Genomic DNA, 20,766 nt, shown 5'->3' with positions numbered 1-20,766 from the left:
ATAAATGCACTTTTTGCTTGTTGTGGAGCTTAAATGTCCCTTCTAGAGATTATTTTTCCAATAAAAAAACTGAAGTGTTTCAACACTGGAAAAATAAATGATTTCCAGCTTCATTAATTTATTTATTCCATTTGTCATCATTAATATGCCAAAGAAAAGGCACAATGCAAGTTCAAAAGATACACTCCAACAAACAAACAAACAAACAAACAGAAAAACACATTAGAACAGCAGAAATTCGGTCTGTCACTTGGGCTTAGAACTGAGTATTCAGCTGCTAGAAGAAGTCCACAGTCAAAGCCACTGTTATCCACGCCTATAACTTGCAACATTAAAGAAGTCTACCAAGCTATTTTAACTTACAGATTGACTAAAATTGGATGTTAGGGCAACCAAAATTTTGAAGTGATCTTGAGAGTTCATGGGCAACCAGGAAGCTACTTTGTAGGATGTTATCCTATTTAGATCTCTTCTCATGTTCCCCTAACCACAGTACAAAGTTAACACAGTAATTTTTCTTAGAGACCATGTCCTTAGGACACCATCTAGTTGGCTTATCCCCTGCTCAATATGTATGTAGTCTAATTTTTTCCTTAGCTGTTTCAGTTTGAAACTTATTTCTTAGCTGTTTTGTCTTCTGACAGTTTTGTTGCATGAACAGTCTATAAAGTATCATTCATGTTCTTATTGATGATTAGGTCAGGGTTTATATCTTCTGAGCAACTTTTGGCCAGTTAAAGCTGATTCAGACCTTCCCTTTCCCCTTAGGTCCCTGGGCATTTCCTTCCATGACCAATTTGACTAGGCTTTAGGGGGGGAAAAACAGAAATTGGATTTTTAAGGATGTTTTTACTTGCATTATGCTGTTCCAATGTTACCTAGGCTATTATATACACATATAAGAGTATTCTGGTATACACCTGTTAATGAACACATATTCAGTGATCTATAAAAAAGATAATCCTACATGTTAGTTTAAAAAGGGGGGGAGAGGGGAAGGGGCTATTCATTGACTTATACCAGAAATGTATTGCTAGTTCTGCCCCAAATGAGTACATTATAGGTTTTCTGCTGCTTCAGCTGTTTCCCATGGATGTCTCTTGAGAGGGCAGTAGTGCCATTTTCTTTATTCCCTATATATTTTGGAATGCTGCCAATTATGGCCATTTGCTCTCTTGAGGCAAATTAGAGGCCTGGTCATCAGGGCAGCAAAAATTATACTAGCATATAATTGGAGGAGGAGTGCAAATTAATGGAGGCATGACAAAGACCACTTTTTTGCCTTATGTAATAATCAGGTAGCTGCATTCTGCAGGAGCTGCTATTTCCGAAACATTTTCAGGTGCTTCTGCAGTACTTTGCCTTTGCCTCCTAGCCCAGGGCTGCTTTTTCAATGGTGCCAAAGCTGTTTTGAGATTCATGTGGGGACTGTAAGGGCTATCCTGAGATAGCTGAGATTATTTGGCGCTGATATAAAGCCAAATTAAAATGTGATTCCCCAGTTTTCTGACTACCATCCTATTAGTTTGCCCAAGAAAGGAATATTTGTACCTAAACATCTCAGGGTTCAGAGATAATGTTTCAAGAACGCATTAATGAGTTACATAACATTACACACATATAACATAGCATTCAGGAATGCAAATACCAAATGGCTACTGCCTGCGTTAATTCATGGCAGCAGTAGTTATCTTATCTGCCACATCTATATCTTTATCTACTTTAATGAAAACCCCTTGGTGCCCATTCCTCCAAAACAACAAAAGAGCTAATCTTTTCTTTATGAAATAATAATGCACAACATGGTTAATCCTATCTCAGAGTAGACCACCCCTGAAAAAAACTAACATTTTCCATTCACCATTAGCTCTCTCTAAAACAGTGTTTCTCAACCTTGACAATTTTAAGGCATGTGGACTTCAACTCCCAGAATTCCACAGCCAGCATTGCTGGCTGTGGAATTCTGGGAGTTGAAGTCCACATGCCTTAAAATTGTCAAGGTTGAGAAACACTGTTCTAAAACTACAGTACAAATCTCTTATAATTTTAAAAGTAGTCTGTCTGCTCAGTAAAAATATATCTCCCTTTCCCTGGTTGGCATGAAAACAAGACATGTGGTTATTAATGTTGCCAGCTAGATCAGGGCCAGTATTTACAAAATCACCTTTTTAAAAGTTTTGTTTTCCCAGAATTCCTGTAAATCTCTCTGATTCTAGGTATTTTGATTGTAGCAGGCTAAGAAGAGAGTCATCAGCCTTGAGTCTAGAAATACCCCGATCCTAGATTCAGTCTTGTCCAAGTTGATGCTTTTGAGAAGAGTTGAGGCTGAGGTAACCTACACCATCTCTAGCCATCACTTCAATAAGTTTGGAAATAGTTGCTATTCTAATTCCAGTATATCTGGAAAGCAAGCAGCTTAGTGCCAGTTATAAAATCCCAATGGATTTAATTGTCTTTGTTTTTCTAAATAACAACTTGTAGCTATTAAAATACTTAAGAGTATTGTTAAATCTGTGGATAATTAATAATGGTCAAAATGTTTGTTGCTTAATGCTTAGGAAGATGAATATGTTGGCATTCTTACAACATGCAAAGCATTTAGAGGGAAGACAGTGCCAATGTATGATATGAAATGGGTCTTAAATGTGTTTGGAAATTAGTTTCATTTAGAGGCAAGAGTCTCTCTGTTGTATTTATTTATGTGAGCTTCAAATGGATGCTTAGTGTTGTTTCAGATATGAAAATAAAGTAACTGAGTTTCTTGCTTGCTAGTTTTCTATCTAGTTATATTATGCTTCTGAATTGTAGATTAGACAAAGACTCGGCCTTCTGGATAATTAAAGAGATACAAGTTCTATTGATTTTGTTGATTTGTTTAAACAAATTATATTTAAAATTAAGGTGCAGCAGTGACATGCGTGCAATCTTTTGACCAGGTAACAAAAACAAAGTGAGACAAGTGTTTTTGGATACTTTTTAAAAGACTGGGAGCTTGATAATCATTTTTGCATTTTAACTAATTTTTAATCATACGAAACATGAATTTTTCAGTTTGGGTGTTAATATGTATAGGTCAGTGATGGTGAACCTTTTAGAGACCGAGTGCCTAAAATGCAACCCCAACCCACTTATTTATTACTGGGTGCCAGGTGGGCGTGGCCCACTGGGTGGGCATGGCTGTGGTGGTAATGGCAGACTGGATGGGTGTGGCCAAGGTGGGCGTGGTCAGCTTGATGTTGCTCATGGGGAGGGACGCCTGTTGGGTCCAGGTAGGGTTGGGGGAAATCCAGGGATCTCTGGCAGGTGGGGTGGTGGGTAGGAGGCTCGTCCTGTGGGGTGAGGCAAGGCAGGGTGGGGGTGCCATTATCTCAGGGCAAGGCAAGGCAGGGGCCGGGGCAACTGCTGCCTGACACCATCAGCCCCTGCACACAGAGGCCAGCGAGCGCATGGGGGCCGATAGTGTCCGTCAGCAGCCACAGCCTGTCGGCCCCTCAACCAGCACACTCGGAGGCTCCGCAGCCTGCCACCAGCAGTTCAGAGCCCACAGAGAGGGCTCTGAGTGCCGCCTCTGGCACGTGTGCCATAGGTTCACCACCACTGGTATAGGTAGATTGGTTAATATTTTTAATGTTCATTTAGAAAAAGAAAATTTGATAATCTCTTACCTCTTCCTGCTATTAATTTAAGGAAGAGACGTATTTGTTGATACTCCACAATTCAAGTTCCTTGGCTTTAACAATGCACATTTCTATATAGTTTTACTTGATAACAAAAGCTGCTAATACTGACTTAGTTTGATATCATTTTTTTTGAAAATATTTTATTAGTTTTTTAATTTTTAAGAAAAAGTACTCAGGACACACCTTGGTGTTTGGCTAATCAGACATTCCAAAGTAAAAACATAAATAAACAACTCAACTCAATACATTCACTGTCTCCTCTCTATTTTCTTCAAATAACATATTACGTTTAAAATATTCCATTTCTAAATTAAATTTCTATTACTACTAAACCTGTTTTAAAACTTTATCAGTTTACAATTGCCAAAATCAAATTTCACTTTAAATCAACAAGTTATCAATTCAGGTATCCCTTCCAGATATATTCTAGTTCTTAATTTCTCTCATCCCTCCTTTTATCACCAATCTCATTTATTTCATTTTTCATTACACAATAGCTATCTTAATTAAAAAATAATGTTAATTTACTTCAATTCATTACAGAAACTTCAAATTTCATCAAATTGATTATCATACCTTATCACATCTATGTTATTGTACAAAAAAAATCTAAGTTAAAACACTCCATTAATTATTAAAACCATCCCAATCTAAAAAATCAACATTTTTTCAATTCCAATACATAATTTTCATCAAAATAAATCTGTTATTCCAAAAAGTATTCTTAATCTATTTAAAATATCTTTTCTAAAAATCACCCTCATATATATATATATATGTTTATATTTTTTCTTGCTTCTAACTCTAAATCATAATCCTTAAAACAAACCATAAATCAAAAATTGCCTTTAAATCCATTACACAATTTTAAATTTCTCTTTTCAGTCTAATTCTGGCTTTTTTCCTGTGCCAAGAAGGTTTCCATAGGGACGCTTCCCTTTCAGCCAGTAGATCTGTCTTTGTTGCTTGCAGTAGCCTTTGCAATAATAGCAATCCCATCCTCTGCATTAGACGTCTGTATCTCTCCTCCTTGAAGGGTCGTTGCTTTGTAGTTTGAAGTCTCAGTCTTTGCTTCTTCAGTTCCTCTAAGTTGCAGATGCTCTCCTCCTTGACGCGTCGTTGCTTTGTAGTTTGAAATCTCAGTCTTTGCTTCTTCTGTTCCTCAAAATTGCAGATGGAAGGTTTGTAAGATAGAATAAGTTCCTCTTTTATCTCTGTTGATTCCTCTTCTAATATATTTTGATTTATACCATAGTCAGATATAGCCTGGACAACCATTTGAACATTTGAAGTGAAATCCCTAGATCTTAGTTCTGTAGTAAACTTTTTCATTGTAGCACATATTTCTGCAGTAGCCTCATAGATCTTTTCCAATATAAGTGTACAGTTTAAATGTGACTGAGGTTTCTCCATTTTGATAGTAATTAAAAAGAGTCTCTTTTTTCTTTTGTGGAGGCTATATTTAATATAATTTAGGCAATATCCATCCCCACAGTTCCCACAGTTACCCAGCTTATCTTTCCTCTTCAAAAGTATTTTGAAGGTCAGCTATCTTCAAACCAAGTAACCAGAGACTGCAGTATTAAATTTTTGCCACTAGTAAGTTAAAAAAGGTCTTTTCCAAATGCCATTTCCCTTTTTCTATCTTTTAAAGTATAATGTGAAAAAGAAATAATCTTCTAGCATAGGATGATAGTACAGTTCTTAGAAAAAGAGGAAACAAACAGAATTTTTTTTCTATACTCCAAAAAATATAAAAGTAAATATAATCTTTAAAATTTTGTTCTATTTTTATAGAACGCCTTTCTTCCCCTCAAAATGTAGAAGCTGTCTTTTCAAGCCAGGGGAGTAATTCCAAAAAGGCTCTTTCAGGTAGCAAAAACAAAATAGAATAGAGAGAATAACAAAGAAAAGTCTCACCCGGATTCACCACGGGGGTTCTTACAGTTTAGATGTTCTTTGACTTGCGGTTTGAAGCAGCAGGGTGATCGGCCATTTTACTGGCTGATCTTCTCCTCCGTCGGCCCTCAGAGATGGCTCAGACAGCTGAGGGAGCCGCCGCTTCTCAGCAACCGAGCAGAGCCTCCTCGACAGAAGTCGCACCCTCCAGGGCAACTTTGGACCCACATAAGGGTCTGCCGGTGGAGGGAAAGCTAGCCGACGAGAAGTCTCCCCGTGCGACTAGAGACACCGCAAACTGGAACCGGAAGTCTAGTTTGATATCATTGATGGCAGTCAAGACGTTCCTGCAATTTTGCAGAGAATATATATACAAGATGCCATTGAGGTGATCATAGTTAATTTGCATTGTATTGTATTTCTGCCATGATATTGACCTCAGTGTTATAAAAATAAGGTACAGAAATATTACTGGCATGTTAGCTATTGTTTCTGTTTAATACAACACGTGATTTGTTTGTTTCTTAACTCTTAATGTGGTGGTTGTTTGAAGGCTGTTGTGGAATCACAGTCTAGAGATGGAAAATCAAAAGCAGGGGAAGATGGTTTGCCCAAAATCTCAGAGCTAGATGGTATCTCATAGACCAGATTTCCAACTTGTTTCCACCTCTTCTGAAGAAAACTCATCCAAGGTGGTCATGTTAAGGTGATGCTGGAATACAGCTGCTCTGTTCCTTGCAGTCACAGGGTTCTGTCATCCATGTTTTTTAATGTCTACCTGGAAATATGAGATAGCTCATATTGAGCTGGGATATATTCATGATGCTATTCATTTTATTTCAGTGGAAGCAGATTTCTGACTTTCTTTACACAAAGGGAAAAAAATAGTCCAACCTATTAAAAACAGTACTGTAAAAAACAGATTAGAAACACAAGTTAAGATAGGGAAGAAAATGGTAAGTGAGCACCTGTCCACCCTAGACGAGTTCAAATCACCAGGACCAGATGGATTACACCCCAAGGTTCTCAAGGAACTAACAGATGTGATCGCAGAACCACTGAACTATATTTCTTTCTTTGAAAGATCCTGGAGCACTGGGGAACTACCAGAGGACTGGAAAAGAGCTGATATAGTTCCCATCTTCAAAAAAGGGGAAAAATGGATCCAGGGAATTACAGACCTATCAGCCTGATCTCAATGCCTGGGAAGATTCTGGAAAAGATAATCAAGCAACGAATCAGCGAACACCTAGAGGCAAACAAAGTGATTACCAAAAGCCAACATGAGTTTGTCAAAAACAGATATGCCAGACAAATCTTATTTATTTCATTCTTTGACCAGGTGACAAAATTAATGGACCAGAGGAATGCTGTGGAAATAATTTACTTGGACTTCAGTAAGGCATTTGATAAAGTAGACCACAACCTACTACTTGATATGATAGAAAAATGTGGGTTAAACAGCATCACCAGTAGCTGGCTGACTCGACATACTCAGCATGTGGTCCTCAATGGAACTGCATCTACATGGAGGGAAGTGTATAGTGGGGTGCCCCAGGGCTCTGTTCTGGGCCTGGTGTTTTTCAACATCTTCATCAACGATCTGGACGAGGGGATAGATGGCGAACTCATCAAATTTGCAGACGACACCAAGCTGGCAGGAATAGCTAACACTCCAAAAGACAGGCTTATGATACAGGAGGATCTGGACAGACTTGAACACTGAGCGCTATCTAACAAAATGAAATTCAATGGTGAAAAAAGTAAGGTTCTATATTTAGGCAAGAAAAACCAAATGCCCAGGTATACTTTAGATGGCACCTTGCTCAATAGTAGTAACTGTGAGAGGGATCTCGGAGTTCTAGTGGAGAATCAGTTAAATATGAGCCAGAAAAAGTGTGGATAATTGTTGTGGCAATACCAGGAAATAGTAAAATAGAAGACAAAGAACTGGAGATAATTACAAAATATCAAAAGATTATAGCATAAATGACTTGTTGTGGTCCCAGTGGTTATCGACACCTTGGGTGCCATACCCAGAAACCTTGGACAGCACTTAGGAAATCTGTGCATTGTCAAAAATTCCATCTGTCAGTTACATATTGTACATATACTATGCCGATTCATTACAACATTCTAGATTCTTGGGACGTACTCAAATCATATGAAGGCCAAAACCAGCTAAAGAACTGGCAGCTATGATTTCATATTGCTGTGTAGATGATGATGATGATGATGTCATCTGGATAGTGGACATTGCATACCTGGAGTCAGCAAAGTAGAAGAGAATAGAAGAGAAAGAACTAGAGACAAATAACAAAATACAAAGACCTACAAATAGAAGTAGAATAAATGTAGCAAAAGAAAGCAAAAATAATGTCAGTAGTAATAGGTGCCTTGAGTGGCATCTGACACCACTTGAACAACATTAGCACTGACACATCAGTCAATTGCAAAGGCAGCTTTACAGTACTTGGAACAGCTTACATCCTGCGACGATGCCTTTAACATCATAAAAATAATATCTGCCAACTAGGACTTGGTGAATAAAACGCCAAATCTAGCCTCAACATCTAGCACTTGACAACAACAATAATTATTATAATATTATCTAAACTAGATAATGTTGTAGCTTTTCTTTTGATCAAATAAAAGACTTTAAAGTCAGGAATAGATTTTTGTACTGTTTGACTATTGACATTTCTACAAGAATTAACTGTAATGAACTCTAAGAATTAAAACATATAAACAACTCATGATAATTGGGTGGCAATACAAGATCACAGGCATACTTAATCAGACAATGATAATAATAACCCAGTGTGCTAAAGATAAATATCATCCTCTGAAAAGGAAAGCAATTTGTATGTCTTGCTTATTGCTGTCAAGATAATCTATTGCTCATATTTTCTTTAGAATATACTTAATAGAATCTATTTTATGGTGTTTCTTCAAAAATAATACTGAAGTGGAATTAATAGTGATTATAAAAGTAGATATTATGGATGTAAGAATCTTCATGTCTTAACCTTTTCTTAACTTCTGTGATGTTTAATTTGGTTTAATTGGAATTACTTTAATGGTCTGGACCAGACATGTCAAACACAAGGCCCGGGGGTCGGATGCTGCCTGCGAAATGGTTTCATGTGGCCTGCGAAGCTATCCTGGAAACAGTAAGGGAACGTCCCCTGCTGCCTTGGCCCTGGCCAGCCAGGAGCCAATGTACAATTTTGTGGTGGCCATCTTAACATTTGCCCCAGTGGATCATGCCTTGGCACTTGCCCCGGTCCCACCCCCTTCTGCCAGAGACCCTCAGATCTGTCCCACTCTTGCCCAGGCCCCCCATAGGCACCCTTGATGCGAATGATGTAGAACTGGCCACGCCCACCCAGTAGGCTGCACCCACTTCATCCACGCCCACCCAGTAGGCTGCACCCACTCTGGCCACACACACACACACACCCCGGCAACTGCAGTGCTGATGCGGCCCTCAGTGAAATTGAGTTTGACACCCCTGGTCTGGACTGTCTCCATATCTTAACTAAAAATTGATTGAAAATAAAATTGTATATATAGATAAAGCAATGCAAATTATATTTTGATTTTTTGTCATTCTGGAGGATACTGAAAAAATTGTGAAGAATGCTACATACGTATTTGTATAATAGAAAATGTCCAACATTTTATTTATTTATAAAATTTATTGGTCGCCTTTCTTATTGCAGAATAATCTTGTGCAGCTTAAACAGTCATAAAAATCTGTTTGTCTGTCTGCCTGCCTACCTGCCTACCTACGTAGCTACCTATATTAAAACATAAATAAGGTAAAACCAACCATTAGAACTCATTACAATAGTGCAACTGTGAGATGATTAGGACCACAATGACTGAATGGGCAGGGAATCCTGATCCAGGAAAGGCCGCAACTGGCACACAACACGAAGTTGTGCAAAGGCTCTCCTAGCTGTGACTGCTACCTGCTCCTCAAGCTGGAATCGTGAATCCAGGAGAACCCCCAAGTTGCGGACTGGATTTGTCTGGGGCAATGCCACCCCATCCAGAGTCAAAGATGACAAAGTCCCCGGATCCCATGTACAGAAAGCAATTCGGTCTTGCCAAGGTTCAGTCAAAGCCTGTTGTCCCTCATCCAGGCCCCCACAGTCTCCAGGCACTGCAAGAGGGTAGCCACAGCATCACTTGGGTCACCAAGAGTGGAAATATAGAGTTGGGTATCAATAGCATACCGTAGATAGTTCAACCCATGGTGATGGATGATCCCAACAGTGGTTTCATATAGATATTGAAATGTTCACAATTTTGTATAGTATTATTAGCCCTATAGTAATTAGGGTTGTATTAAAAGGTTTAAATTAAAAGAACCAAAAATCTCATTCCGTATGAGAACACCAGATTTGATTTCTTTACAGTTTTAAACATTTTAATAATGTTTTAAAAAATTTAAAAAAATTTTTTTTAAAAGATAATTGGATTTGCTATAGGCGTACATTTGTGGGTCCCATTTTGCTGACTTCCAACTTTTATTTATTTTTATCCTGCCGTATCTATGTTTCCTTGTTTTGTTTTCTAGCAAATCTTGAAAATGCCATTCGCCCTGCCAGCAAAGATTTAATATCTTTCAAATATTTTGTATTTAAAAACGTGGTCCTTTTGGAATGAATGTAAAACTAAGCTATATAAAAATGAACAATTCAAGCTGAAATGAATACGTCTGCTCTCCTAGGCTTTGATAGTCCCCCTATAATTTCCTCATTCTAGCTTCCCATTAAAAGCAATATAATTGGTATGCTACAAATAAAATGTTTTATTCTTTGGGGATTTCCAGTCAATTTTAGAACCATATTATTTACCTACATAAAGCAGTTTGATCTCTCTTTAAAATTTCTTTTCTTTTCAAGCAATGTTTAACTGTTAGCAATATAACTGCTAATTAGCAACTGTAATGACAGTGGGAAAAAACTATAATTAACAGGGTTACGTTCATTGACTGATAGGCCTTAGGTAATTATATGGGGATATAGGCAAAGAACTTAAATGGACTCCAGAAGATGGTAGAGGACAGGAAGACCTGGAGGAACATTGTCCATGGGGTCGCGATGGGTCAGACACGACTTCGTAATTAACAACAACAATAGGCAAAGATGTAATTCCTTGACTTACAACCTGCCCTCATATTTAGGACTATTTCAGCATCCTTGCAGTCACGTGATCAGAATTTGGGCACTTGGCAACCAGCATGTATGTACAACAGTTGTAGTATTCCAGGGTCACATGATCACCATTTGTGACCTTTCCAGTCAGCTTCCAACAACAAAGTCAATGGGGAAAGCTGGATTCCATTAATGTCTGTGTGATTCATTTAACAATGAGAGCGATACACTTAATTGCAGCAAAAAGGTTGTATAATTGGGTGTAACTCCCTTAATGACCACCTCACCTAGCAGTGGAAATTCCGGTATGAATTGTGGTTGTAAGTCAGTGTTTCCCAAACTTGACAATTTTAAGGCATGAGGACTTCAACTCCCAGAATTCCACAGCCAGCAACGCTGGCTGTGGAATTCTGGGAGTTGAAGTCCATATGCCTTAAAATTGTCAAGTTTGGGAAACACTGTTGTAAGTAAAGGGCTACCTATCTCAGTAAAATCTGAATATAGCATAAGATACCATGTGTAGTACAGTTACATGTTGTTCGTCTATAATCAGTGAAAACCTTGACACCATTAGTCACGTTAAAATTAAACCTTGTGTGTTCTGAGATGACTGCTCAGGCCAATTCGGGCACAGTATGGTGCCTATTACTATAGGAACTAACTTTGCTTGCATTACCACAGTTGTTCTACTACTAATTGTTGTTTTTTGTATTTTATGTTTTTTTTCTCCAATTCTTTCTATTCTATTCTGCTGTCTCCAGGTAGTGTCATAGCCATTATCCTGACTTTTTTTAATCTTTCTTATTGACAGTTGTTAACTCTGGTATGTTATGTGGCGGGTGCTTGTCTGTTTGAATTCTAAAGTCCCAGTGCAGTTTAGCTTCTTCATTTTCAACTACTTTGCCTATGTTGTGGTCCTACCTGATTTTGTTTGTAGGCAAATGATATTTCTTGCAGATATTCTAATGCACCATTGCTGCTACTTCGTCATGTTATTATTTGTAGTCAATCTGTGCAATGTTGTTGCAGCAGATTACTATTTCTTCAGCTTCTTTGCTGGGATGGCATTTGCTGTCTTTTCCATTTTGGTTTTGTATGCATTTGTTCTTAAGGCTTGGCCTTGTGCAGCCAGAATTAGCCCCTATGTCTCTTTCTTCAACTTTCCAGCTCTCAGCCATTGCCAAGTCTTTTTATTATCAGTTTTGCCTGCCTATGTTTTTTTTTTTAAATGTACTGGCCATGTAATACTTTGTCTTTCTATTCGTCATTTGGTTTTTTTTGTAGGCCAGCTTGGTCTCTTCAGTATTAATATTATTGTTGTTGTTGTTGTTGTTGTTGTCGTCGTCATCATCATCATCATCTGTTCGCAGCAATTGGAAGTCAAAACTGTCAGTTCTTAATGTGTTGGACTTCTTACCCATCAGATTCTTCCCAAGAATGTAGGGTGCCATAATGTATCAGCATAGTATATGTGCAAATCCAAACAGTGTGGCCTTTTGCAATTGCCAAATGGAAAGTGTATTATTGCATAGATTTTCTAAGTGCCATCCAAGATTTTTGGGCATGGAACCCAGGATTCTGCTAATCACTGGGATCCCCATAGCCAGTTTGTGCTATAATCTTTTCATTTTGATTTTCAGATCATATGTCAGGAATAATGTAACACAATCCTGCCAAAATTCAGTTCTCTATTTATTTATACCGTATAGATAGAATGTTGACAACCTAAATCTACCCTAACCCTAATCTATTCTGTTCTTTGGGAGATTCTAGAACAGTGGTTCTCAACCTTTTTAATGCCGCGACCCCCCAACCGGTCGTAAGTCGAGGACTACTCAACCGGTCGCAAGTCAAGGACTACTCAACTGGTGCAGCACCGTTTGCAGAATGGGACTTTTGGCGGGCTCAGCAGGGCAGAGACAGCCTGGACAATTCCTATTGGCTTTTGAAAGCCAATAGAATTAGACTCTATTCAAGAGAGTCTATTCTATTGGCTTTCAAAAGCCAATAGAATAAAAGGGAGTAGCACAGCTAAGGAAAAGGGGGAAAAATGGTGGACTGCGTTGTTTGGCGACCCCCGTGAAATGGTCATTCGACTCCAAATGGGGTCCCGACCCACAGGTTGAGAACCACTGTTCTAGAACATGGCTATCCTAAATCTCTTCACAGTTTGGCAAGAGCCAAACTGTGATCATGTGACTGCAGGGAGAGAGCTGCAATGGCTGTAACTTCAGACACAGGTCTTAAGTCACTTCACTTAGCACTGTTGAACGGTCACTGAATGAACCATCATAACTAGAGGACTACCTGTATTAAGATTGTGAAAGTGGGAGTGGAAAAACAATAAACAGTTGAATTACTGGTGTAATTTATGATAAAACAGCAAGATTTCTTATTCCACTAGTTAACAACAGCAGCGGTTATTCCCCCAGTACTGTATACCTAAATTAAGCTTCCAACATGCAGGAAACTTGAGTTTATCAAACACTGTAAACCCAGTTCATTTCTAATACTGAGAACTAATTCTGAGGCTTGGTATTTGTTCAATGATTCCTGATTATTGACTCCCATCTTTGACTTTTTGCAGATTGCTGTGGTGCTTTGATCTTGAGGTTCTAATAAAAAAAAAACTAAGATTCGAAAAATCACCCACAATCCTTATAAAAGATCTTAGTTTTTACTGCCTTGTCAGTGTTTAAAATGGTGGTATAGCAAATTTCCAAGATATACAGCGTTATGTGAAATAATATATTCCTCCTCCACCAGCATTTTCAATTTGTAGCCTGCTTTGCAAAAAAAAAAAAAAAAAAATAGCAGGTTGCAATTGTTTACTAAAAAGGTCTCCAGTTATGAATGACCTTGTTTCTTTTACTGCACTGAAACAAAGCCATTGTACTGCGTTTAAAAACATTGTGTCATGTGCCTTTTGGTGCTAGTATGCTATTATTCTTGTGAAGCTTGCTGGGCTTAGCTTAAAGAATATCAGGAATTACATTTAAGGTACTCTGATCAAATTTATATTTGGCTCAAATTGATTATTTTTCTGTGATGAAAGAATATATCATGAAATGTACTACAAGCAGCAAAAGAGCAAAGAAAGGTTTGTGCGTACTGAGGAGTGTAGAAATTCTCATTGTATATATGCATACATGGAATATATATCTGTGAATATACATAGAGCCATCAGTGTTGTGAAAATATTCTTGGACTGCTGCCTCATTAAGTCCTTTGAAGTGTCTTGTCTCCATCACCTGTTCTGACTTCATTACAGTTCCATCTGTCAACTGAGTCTGGTGGCTATATACCAGTGGTTCTCAACCTGTGGGTCGGGACCCCATTTGGGGTCGAATGACCATTTCACAGGGGTCGCCAAACAAGGCAGTCCGCCATTTTTTCCCCCTTTTCCTTAGCTGTGCTACTCCCTTTTATTCTATTGGCTTTTGAAAGCCAATAGAATAGACTCTCTTGAATAGAGTCTAATTCTATTGGCTTTCAAAAGCCAATAGGAATTGTCCAGGCTGTCTCTGCCCTGCTGAGCCCACCAAAAGTCCCATTCTGCAAACGGTGCTGCACCAGTTGAGTAGTCCTCGACTTACGACCGGTTGAGTAGTCCTCGACTTACGACCGGTTGGGGGGTCGCGGCATTAAAAAGGTTGAGAACCACTGCTATATACACACACTCAAAGGGGGTTCTCGTAAAGTGTTGTTTCAGAGACCTTAACTATTTCAATGAAAGAATGTCATACACTGGTGTATGATTTTGCTTGAAGAAGTCATTTGTTTGACTGTCAATTTGTAAGTTTAATGAAAACACGGTTACATAGTGAAACCAGAAGAGTTTGTTAACACTGTCCCAGATAGGTCCATTTCACTTTCCTGACAAAAAGTATTTTTTTTTTAAATATTCCCACAGGGGTTGAAACAGGTTTACAAAAAGAATCCCGCAATCAGACACCAACTCCATCTATAGCTCCAGCACCATCTTCATCTAAATATCACCGAGGACGCTCTGGGGGAGCCAGGGACGAACGCTACCGGTCTGGTAAGGAAGCCACAAAATCATCTGATGAACTCTGGACCAAATGGATCTTAGTAGCTTTGACTAAACGATAAACAGAAAAATTAGTTATGACATACTGAGGGTGCTACAAGAGGGAAAAAGAGAAGGCCAGCTGGGATCATTAAACATTGGTAGCTTATGAATGATAGTGAATGTACTTTGTTCGTGTATAATAATGTTTAAAATTATCCAAATTAATATCTACCGTAAATGCTGGCGTATAAGATGACTTCTGCGAGCGTTGAAATCGGCGCCAAAGACGGGGGTCGTCTTATACGCCGGAAATACTGGTAATTTCCGGCGTATAAGACGACGTTCTAGGAATGCAGCCCGGCTATAAAGACGGGGGTCGTCTTATACGCTGGGTCGCCTAATACGCTGGCATATACGGTATGTCAGCACTGCTGATTAGGAGATGAGCTAAAAGCATATGTCCTCTGAGGTAGACAAGGTCAGAAGCAGACTCTTCAAATTTGACTGGAATGATGTTGATATATTAACAAAATATTGAAAGCCTGAGTTTTCCCCTCTTTCCTGCTTATACCCCAATGAATTAGGGTGAAAATACTCTCCGTTTATTTCTCACACTTTCTCTGTTTCCTGAGCTTAGAGCATGTTTTCGTTTTCGTAAATTTCTCCAAGGTCATCTTTGTGGCTTGGTATGGTATCCTAATACAAAGCCTATTGCATTTTAATTGTATACAGCTGAATGCTGTACAGGATTAAAACACTTTCAGGATTATGAGATATTTTATTTAGTAGTAATAATTTACTAAATACTGATTTCCTTAGTCTCAATTTTAAAAATACCCAACAATATCTGCAGCAACCAGAATAATATCAAAAGCTTTGTGTTGAAGTCTTCCAACAATTACACTGCATAGTTACATCCCAATATATGACGCATGTGCATAAATTGTAGCATTTGTGTGATGACACTGTTATAGGCGTGTTAACATTTGTGTCCCCAACCACATGCAGATGCACATGAATATTTTCATGTAAGAGCCCCATGCCAAGACTACATTTTACTTATAACAGAGATCTCAGCTTTGTTACAGTGCCAGATTTACAAGTTGATTTCTCAATAGTTTCATATTATAGGTGAGAAAAGGCCTTTATGCAGTCTTTATGATATTTCACCAGAGTACAAAATGTTTGATATTGTTGAACAAAATCCAGATTTTGCCATAGTGGATTTGAATACATTCTGTTCATGTTTAGGACCTGAAATTTCCTAAAATTGAGGAAATGATTTCTTAATGTTATTGTCACATGAGTAATCTGCAGTTGTCACAGTGATGTTCTCACAGTTTAGGTACTTCACATAATGTATTCTAATAGCCAAGCTATTATGGATTTTTTATCTTTAGATACGAATTTGAATCTGTTTCACAGTTACCAGTCAATATGAATTACACAAAACGTCACTTTCAGCTACAAATGTAATCAGACTTTGAATGCACAAGTATTTTTTTAATCCTTCTGGATAAGATGAACTTTTGCTTCCATATGTTCCTTCTTATTGTGCTCCAGAATGAATGAATGAATCATGTTGTGTTGGTTTCATCTTAGCACTGTGTTATTGTGCTTGTCATATTGAGTAAATGGCACATTCAGCATGAATTCTGTTATTTTTGCATAACCTCCTACAGACTTTATGACCTTGGTCCCTGTCATCTTGCCGAAGTCGTTCTTCTGGAGCATATTGTTTGACAGATTATTGTTGAATTTAAAAACTGTACTAGGCCTTTGAAACCAGGCAGCCAGTCGTGTTAAAATAGCTGTAGATTTATCCAACTAAAAAGCTGTGTTTTATCTAACTTTAAGAGATGTGAAGGTGTGTTAACATGCTTTTCTTCATGTATTCTTTAACTCTATTCTGTATTCAGCTTCATTAGTGGAGAATATTTATGTCAGATTTGTGTGAAATGTTGAATTAGAAATCAAATTGTATACGTTTAGCTTTAACTTACATACAACACTACACTTCTAGTTAAAAACAACTTGAGAATTTCACTGGAAGAAAGTTAATTACACTTTTCAAAGAGATCTCTTGGAGTGGTTAATTATACTATTAGGGGACAGAGTCAGAGCATCCATTCATCAAACTATAGAACTCCATTCATGATCCATCAGAAATTCCTGTTTCAAGAAATGGGAAGGGAAATTATATTCACCACTGAACCAGTAAAGCACCTTTGAGACATTGAATTTATAGTATCAGCCCATACGAAAAGATTTTCAGTTCTTTGGATCAGCTGGTTAGAGGCATAAGAACTGTAGAAAAGAAGAATATTTCTAAAAGGAAACAAGTCTCTGCACTTTGACAGTAACCACAATCTTACCCATTAAATACGTTTAATAATTCATTTTAGTCATATGAAATTTTCTTCAGAAAAGCATGCAAGTATAAATGTTTCTCTTAAAGTATTCTATCCCATTGATGAACAGAAGTTCATATTCTGTGAAATCAGCAAAGCTTTCGGAGACAGTATGTCAATTTGGGTAGGATGTACCTAAAAAAAAATCAGGTATTGAATCATACAACTTTGTTTAGCTTCTGTTGTTCTGTTCTGTTATAACTCGTATGCTTAACCTTGCTAAATGGCTTCGTGATCAGTTTGCTAAATGGCTGTAAAAGATTACCTCTGTTTTAGACATATGATTAAAAGCTCTGCTCTCATCATGCAATGCCCTTATTTTCTTACTGATTTGCTTCTATTTCTCAGACATCCATACAGAGGCAGTGCAAGCTGCATTGGCAAAACATAAGGAACAGAAGATGGCTCTTCCAATGCCCACAAAAAGGCGCTCTACATTTGTACAATCTCCAGCTGATGCCTGCACACCTCCAGGTTAGAAATCAACTGGGAACCAATTGATTTCCTTCGTGAGAACTTGAATTTGTACTAACTTTTTATTTGATGACTGGATCATATTTAGAAAAAATATTTTTAGATATGAAATTTGTTCCTGACAATGTACATGGAAGACATATCTACTGTTACTCTCATCAGAATAGATTTCATTAATGTACAGGGATTCAGTGTTGCAGAATTGAGATTCCATACACACCTCTCTGGATAATATATCTGATTTTTTTTTAAAAAAAAAACAGTCATTGCTAGTGATCGAGTGGTGGATATGTGAAATAGATGAATGGATATTCCTGTTCATAGGGAATGTGCAGTGGCATTCCCTATATGTTGAGGTTTCCAATAAACATAGCCAATGAAATAGCTTCAGATCCTGTTGCTATAAGTCTGACAGCACCTTCCTGTTGTCTGTTTGAAATATGAATGAAGAGAAGAACTGTGTTAAATGCATTTCTACTCATGCCATTTCTTTATTCCTAGGTTTCTGTTTTTTCTCATTCAAATAAAAGCAAAGGACAAGTGGGCTTAATTTCCATATCCAATTGATTTCTCATGTTCCCAATGAGTGCTGTAGAAATTTAATGAATAAATAGCATACAGGGAGAAAATGTCCTGTCTTTTTAGTTTACCATACAGTTAGGCAGGATAAAAGTTTCTGCTTTCAGGCAATGGATCAGAAAAAGGCTTTGTTCCCTTCACTCCTGCCCCCACCATGTCTATCACCAGTCTTGGAAAGGATGGGAGGAATACTACCATACTATCTTCTTCCTTTGGGGCTGAGACCACCATTACTTGCTATTTTCCAGATACTAGTCCTTTAAAAAGCTTGTAGTTAGGTTAATCATTTTTTAGTATGCCATTATCCCTAATGTACAAGCATGTATATGCCTTTTTTTTTCTGGAAATCACTATCGTTTAGTGATCACTGTTGGAATATTTGGGAACATATCTTAACTGTACCATTAACAGAGGTTCTTCGTAGTCACAATTAGCATTCCCCTTCACCCTTTTTAAGGAAAACTGTAGAAAGGATGCTGGGCTCTTAGTTTCAAGGCCTTGGTTGAAGCAGTTTATCTGGACCCTTTCAGGTTGGGTTCATGCTGAACTATATTAGTGTTAGGGCATTGGTTGCACTCATGGATGACCTTTGGAGGTCTCAGGATGGAGAGGATACATCCACCCTGGATCTCTCTGTTGCTTTTGATATCATCAATCATGATATATTTTGGGACAGTCTCTGGGATTAGGATCAGGGACACTGTTTTACGATAGTTCTTTTCCTTCCTCTGAGGCCAGTTCCATTTAGTGTTAGTGAGGAGGGAGATCTCACGAGAACTCTTGTCTTTATTACATTTGCCTGAAAAACCTGATCATACTACATTTGTAGATACATATACACTGATGTTGAAAAATGATGTTGATTTTCCTGAAAAAGATGGTCAACAAGCTGCAATGCTGCCTGTATTTTCCAGAGTTGTTAGTGGCTTAGGGTTATGAGAACCCAAATGTGAACCAGGTCTTTTCTGCAGGTTTTTGGCAACAAATAAGGACAATAGAAAAGAAAAGAGGTCATGTACAAAGCAGGACAGCAGCATTATGAATCTTCCCTTAGGTTGAGAAGAAAGTGCAGCTTCACACCAGGGTGAGAGTTGACTGTATTTCTAGCCCTGCTTTGGGGTACCATCATATCTCTGGACTGGGACCTATCAGTTGACTTCTGGTCACTGCAGCACTAGTAGAGATGGTAGGCAGGTAAGTTACATAGTTATCAGAACTGAATATATTTAAAAGTTCAAAACCTCTGGAGAGACAAAGGAGTGGTATATCATCTGTGGAATTTCTGGTTTTCATATTACTGCAACTGCAACTGCTCTGACAACTATATTCGAACGTTGTCCAAAAAAAAAAAAAAAAAAAAAAAGCCAGGGCTTTTTCTGCTTGGAAAGTGCTGATCTGTTGCCAAGTGGAACTTGCAAATTAGGTACTGTAATACTCCCTAGCTCAATGGCCTACTTGCTTCCAAGACTCATGATTCTTGGCTTCTTAGAATGCATGTTTCTCAGTTACAGTTGATTGTAAAAACTGAACAGTGATTCATATTTGAAAAGACACTTTAAAATGTATTTGGGGAGTAAGTCTTGCTGGGGGAGTTTCCATGGATTTGCTTAGGTGTATCTATCTGGGTGCTTAGTGCACAGTTCAAACAGAACCACGTTTAAAAACAAAAGCTGAATTCATTACTTGTTATTTATGTATTTTAAAAAATGTATATATCCACCCAACTTATTCTAAACTTTGGATGGCCCCTAATCAAGAATTAAAACAATAGCAACAATAAAGCAGCATAAAACAGTATCAAAACTATTAAAAACATAAGTGTTAAAAACAAAAACCTGGTTGTTGTGTCAACTTTCTGTCATGCAGTCACCTTATCCTATCCCAACACTTGGGGAAGAAAAGCCAGGTCTTCAATGCTTTTACAGAAGACCAGGAAGGTAGAGGACTGCCAGACTTCAGGTTATAGAAATAGGAAGGAATTCAAGCTCCTTCTCAAAGTTGGGTTTCATACTCTATGGAGGCTAACGGGTGTTGTAGCTCAACACAGGAAAAACTGGAGTACCTCATACATGCTTAAAGCTGCTGTACTTAAGTCATGCTCTCCAGATGCTTTAGACTTCAGTTCCCAGGCTTCCCAGCTAGCATGGTTTTTGGAGTTAAGAATTTTACAAACTGAAGTTCAAAGCATCTGAAAGACAGAAGGTTGAGGAAATTTTGGTTTATAGTCCATATAGTGGAATAATAGGATTAGGGGATGTTGAAGACAAACTGTCATCCTATGAATGTTGACTTAGAAGGAAGCCCATTAAGCTCAATAGTGTTTGCTTCCAAGGAATTAGCCATAGTTGTCTATTTAGGATTAAATAATAGTGACACACTAAAGAACAATGTTCCTATGCACATTAAACTGTCAGTAGGTGTCACTATGACTATGTACAATCCTTTTAAATTCAAATGTAATACTATCACTATTTACTGTGAAGTGAATGTTACAGAGGAACTTCAGATTTTAAAGCAGAAGT

General features: G+C 37.9%; 1 protein-coding gene across 3 annotated transcripts in view; it reads left to right on the top strand.

Annotated features, from left to right (window-relative positions):
* DIP2B (disco interacting protein 2 homolog B) overlaps positions 1 to 20,766 on the top strand; it is a 207,469-nt gene that overhangs the window by 126,185 nt on the left and 60,518 nt on the right. For all 3 annotated transcript variants that reach the window (XM_039352035.1, XM_039352032.1, XM_039352034.1), the window contains exons 3-4: positions 14,661 to 14,789; positions 17,540 to 17,665. In XM_039352035.1, the coding sequence (XP_039207969.1) occupies positions 14,661 to 14,789; positions 17,540 to 17,665 (255 nt within the window). The remainder of the gene's footprint in view (positions 1 to 14,660; positions 14,790 to 17,539; positions 17,666 to 20,766) is intronic.

The sequence above is a fragment of the Crotalus tigris genome, unplaced genomic scaffold, assembly GCF_016545835.1.
Source record: "Crotalus tigris isolate CLP2741 ecotype Arizona unplaced genomic scaffold, ASM1654583v1 scf7180000018397.643900, whole genome shotgun sequence".
NCBI classification, from domain to species: Eukaryota; Metazoa; Chordata; class Lepidosauria; order Squamata; family Viperidae; genus Crotalus; species Crotalus tigris.
The sequence above is the reverse complement of the archived record's forward strand: the minus strand, read 5'-3'. Positions and strand labels throughout refer to the sequence as shown.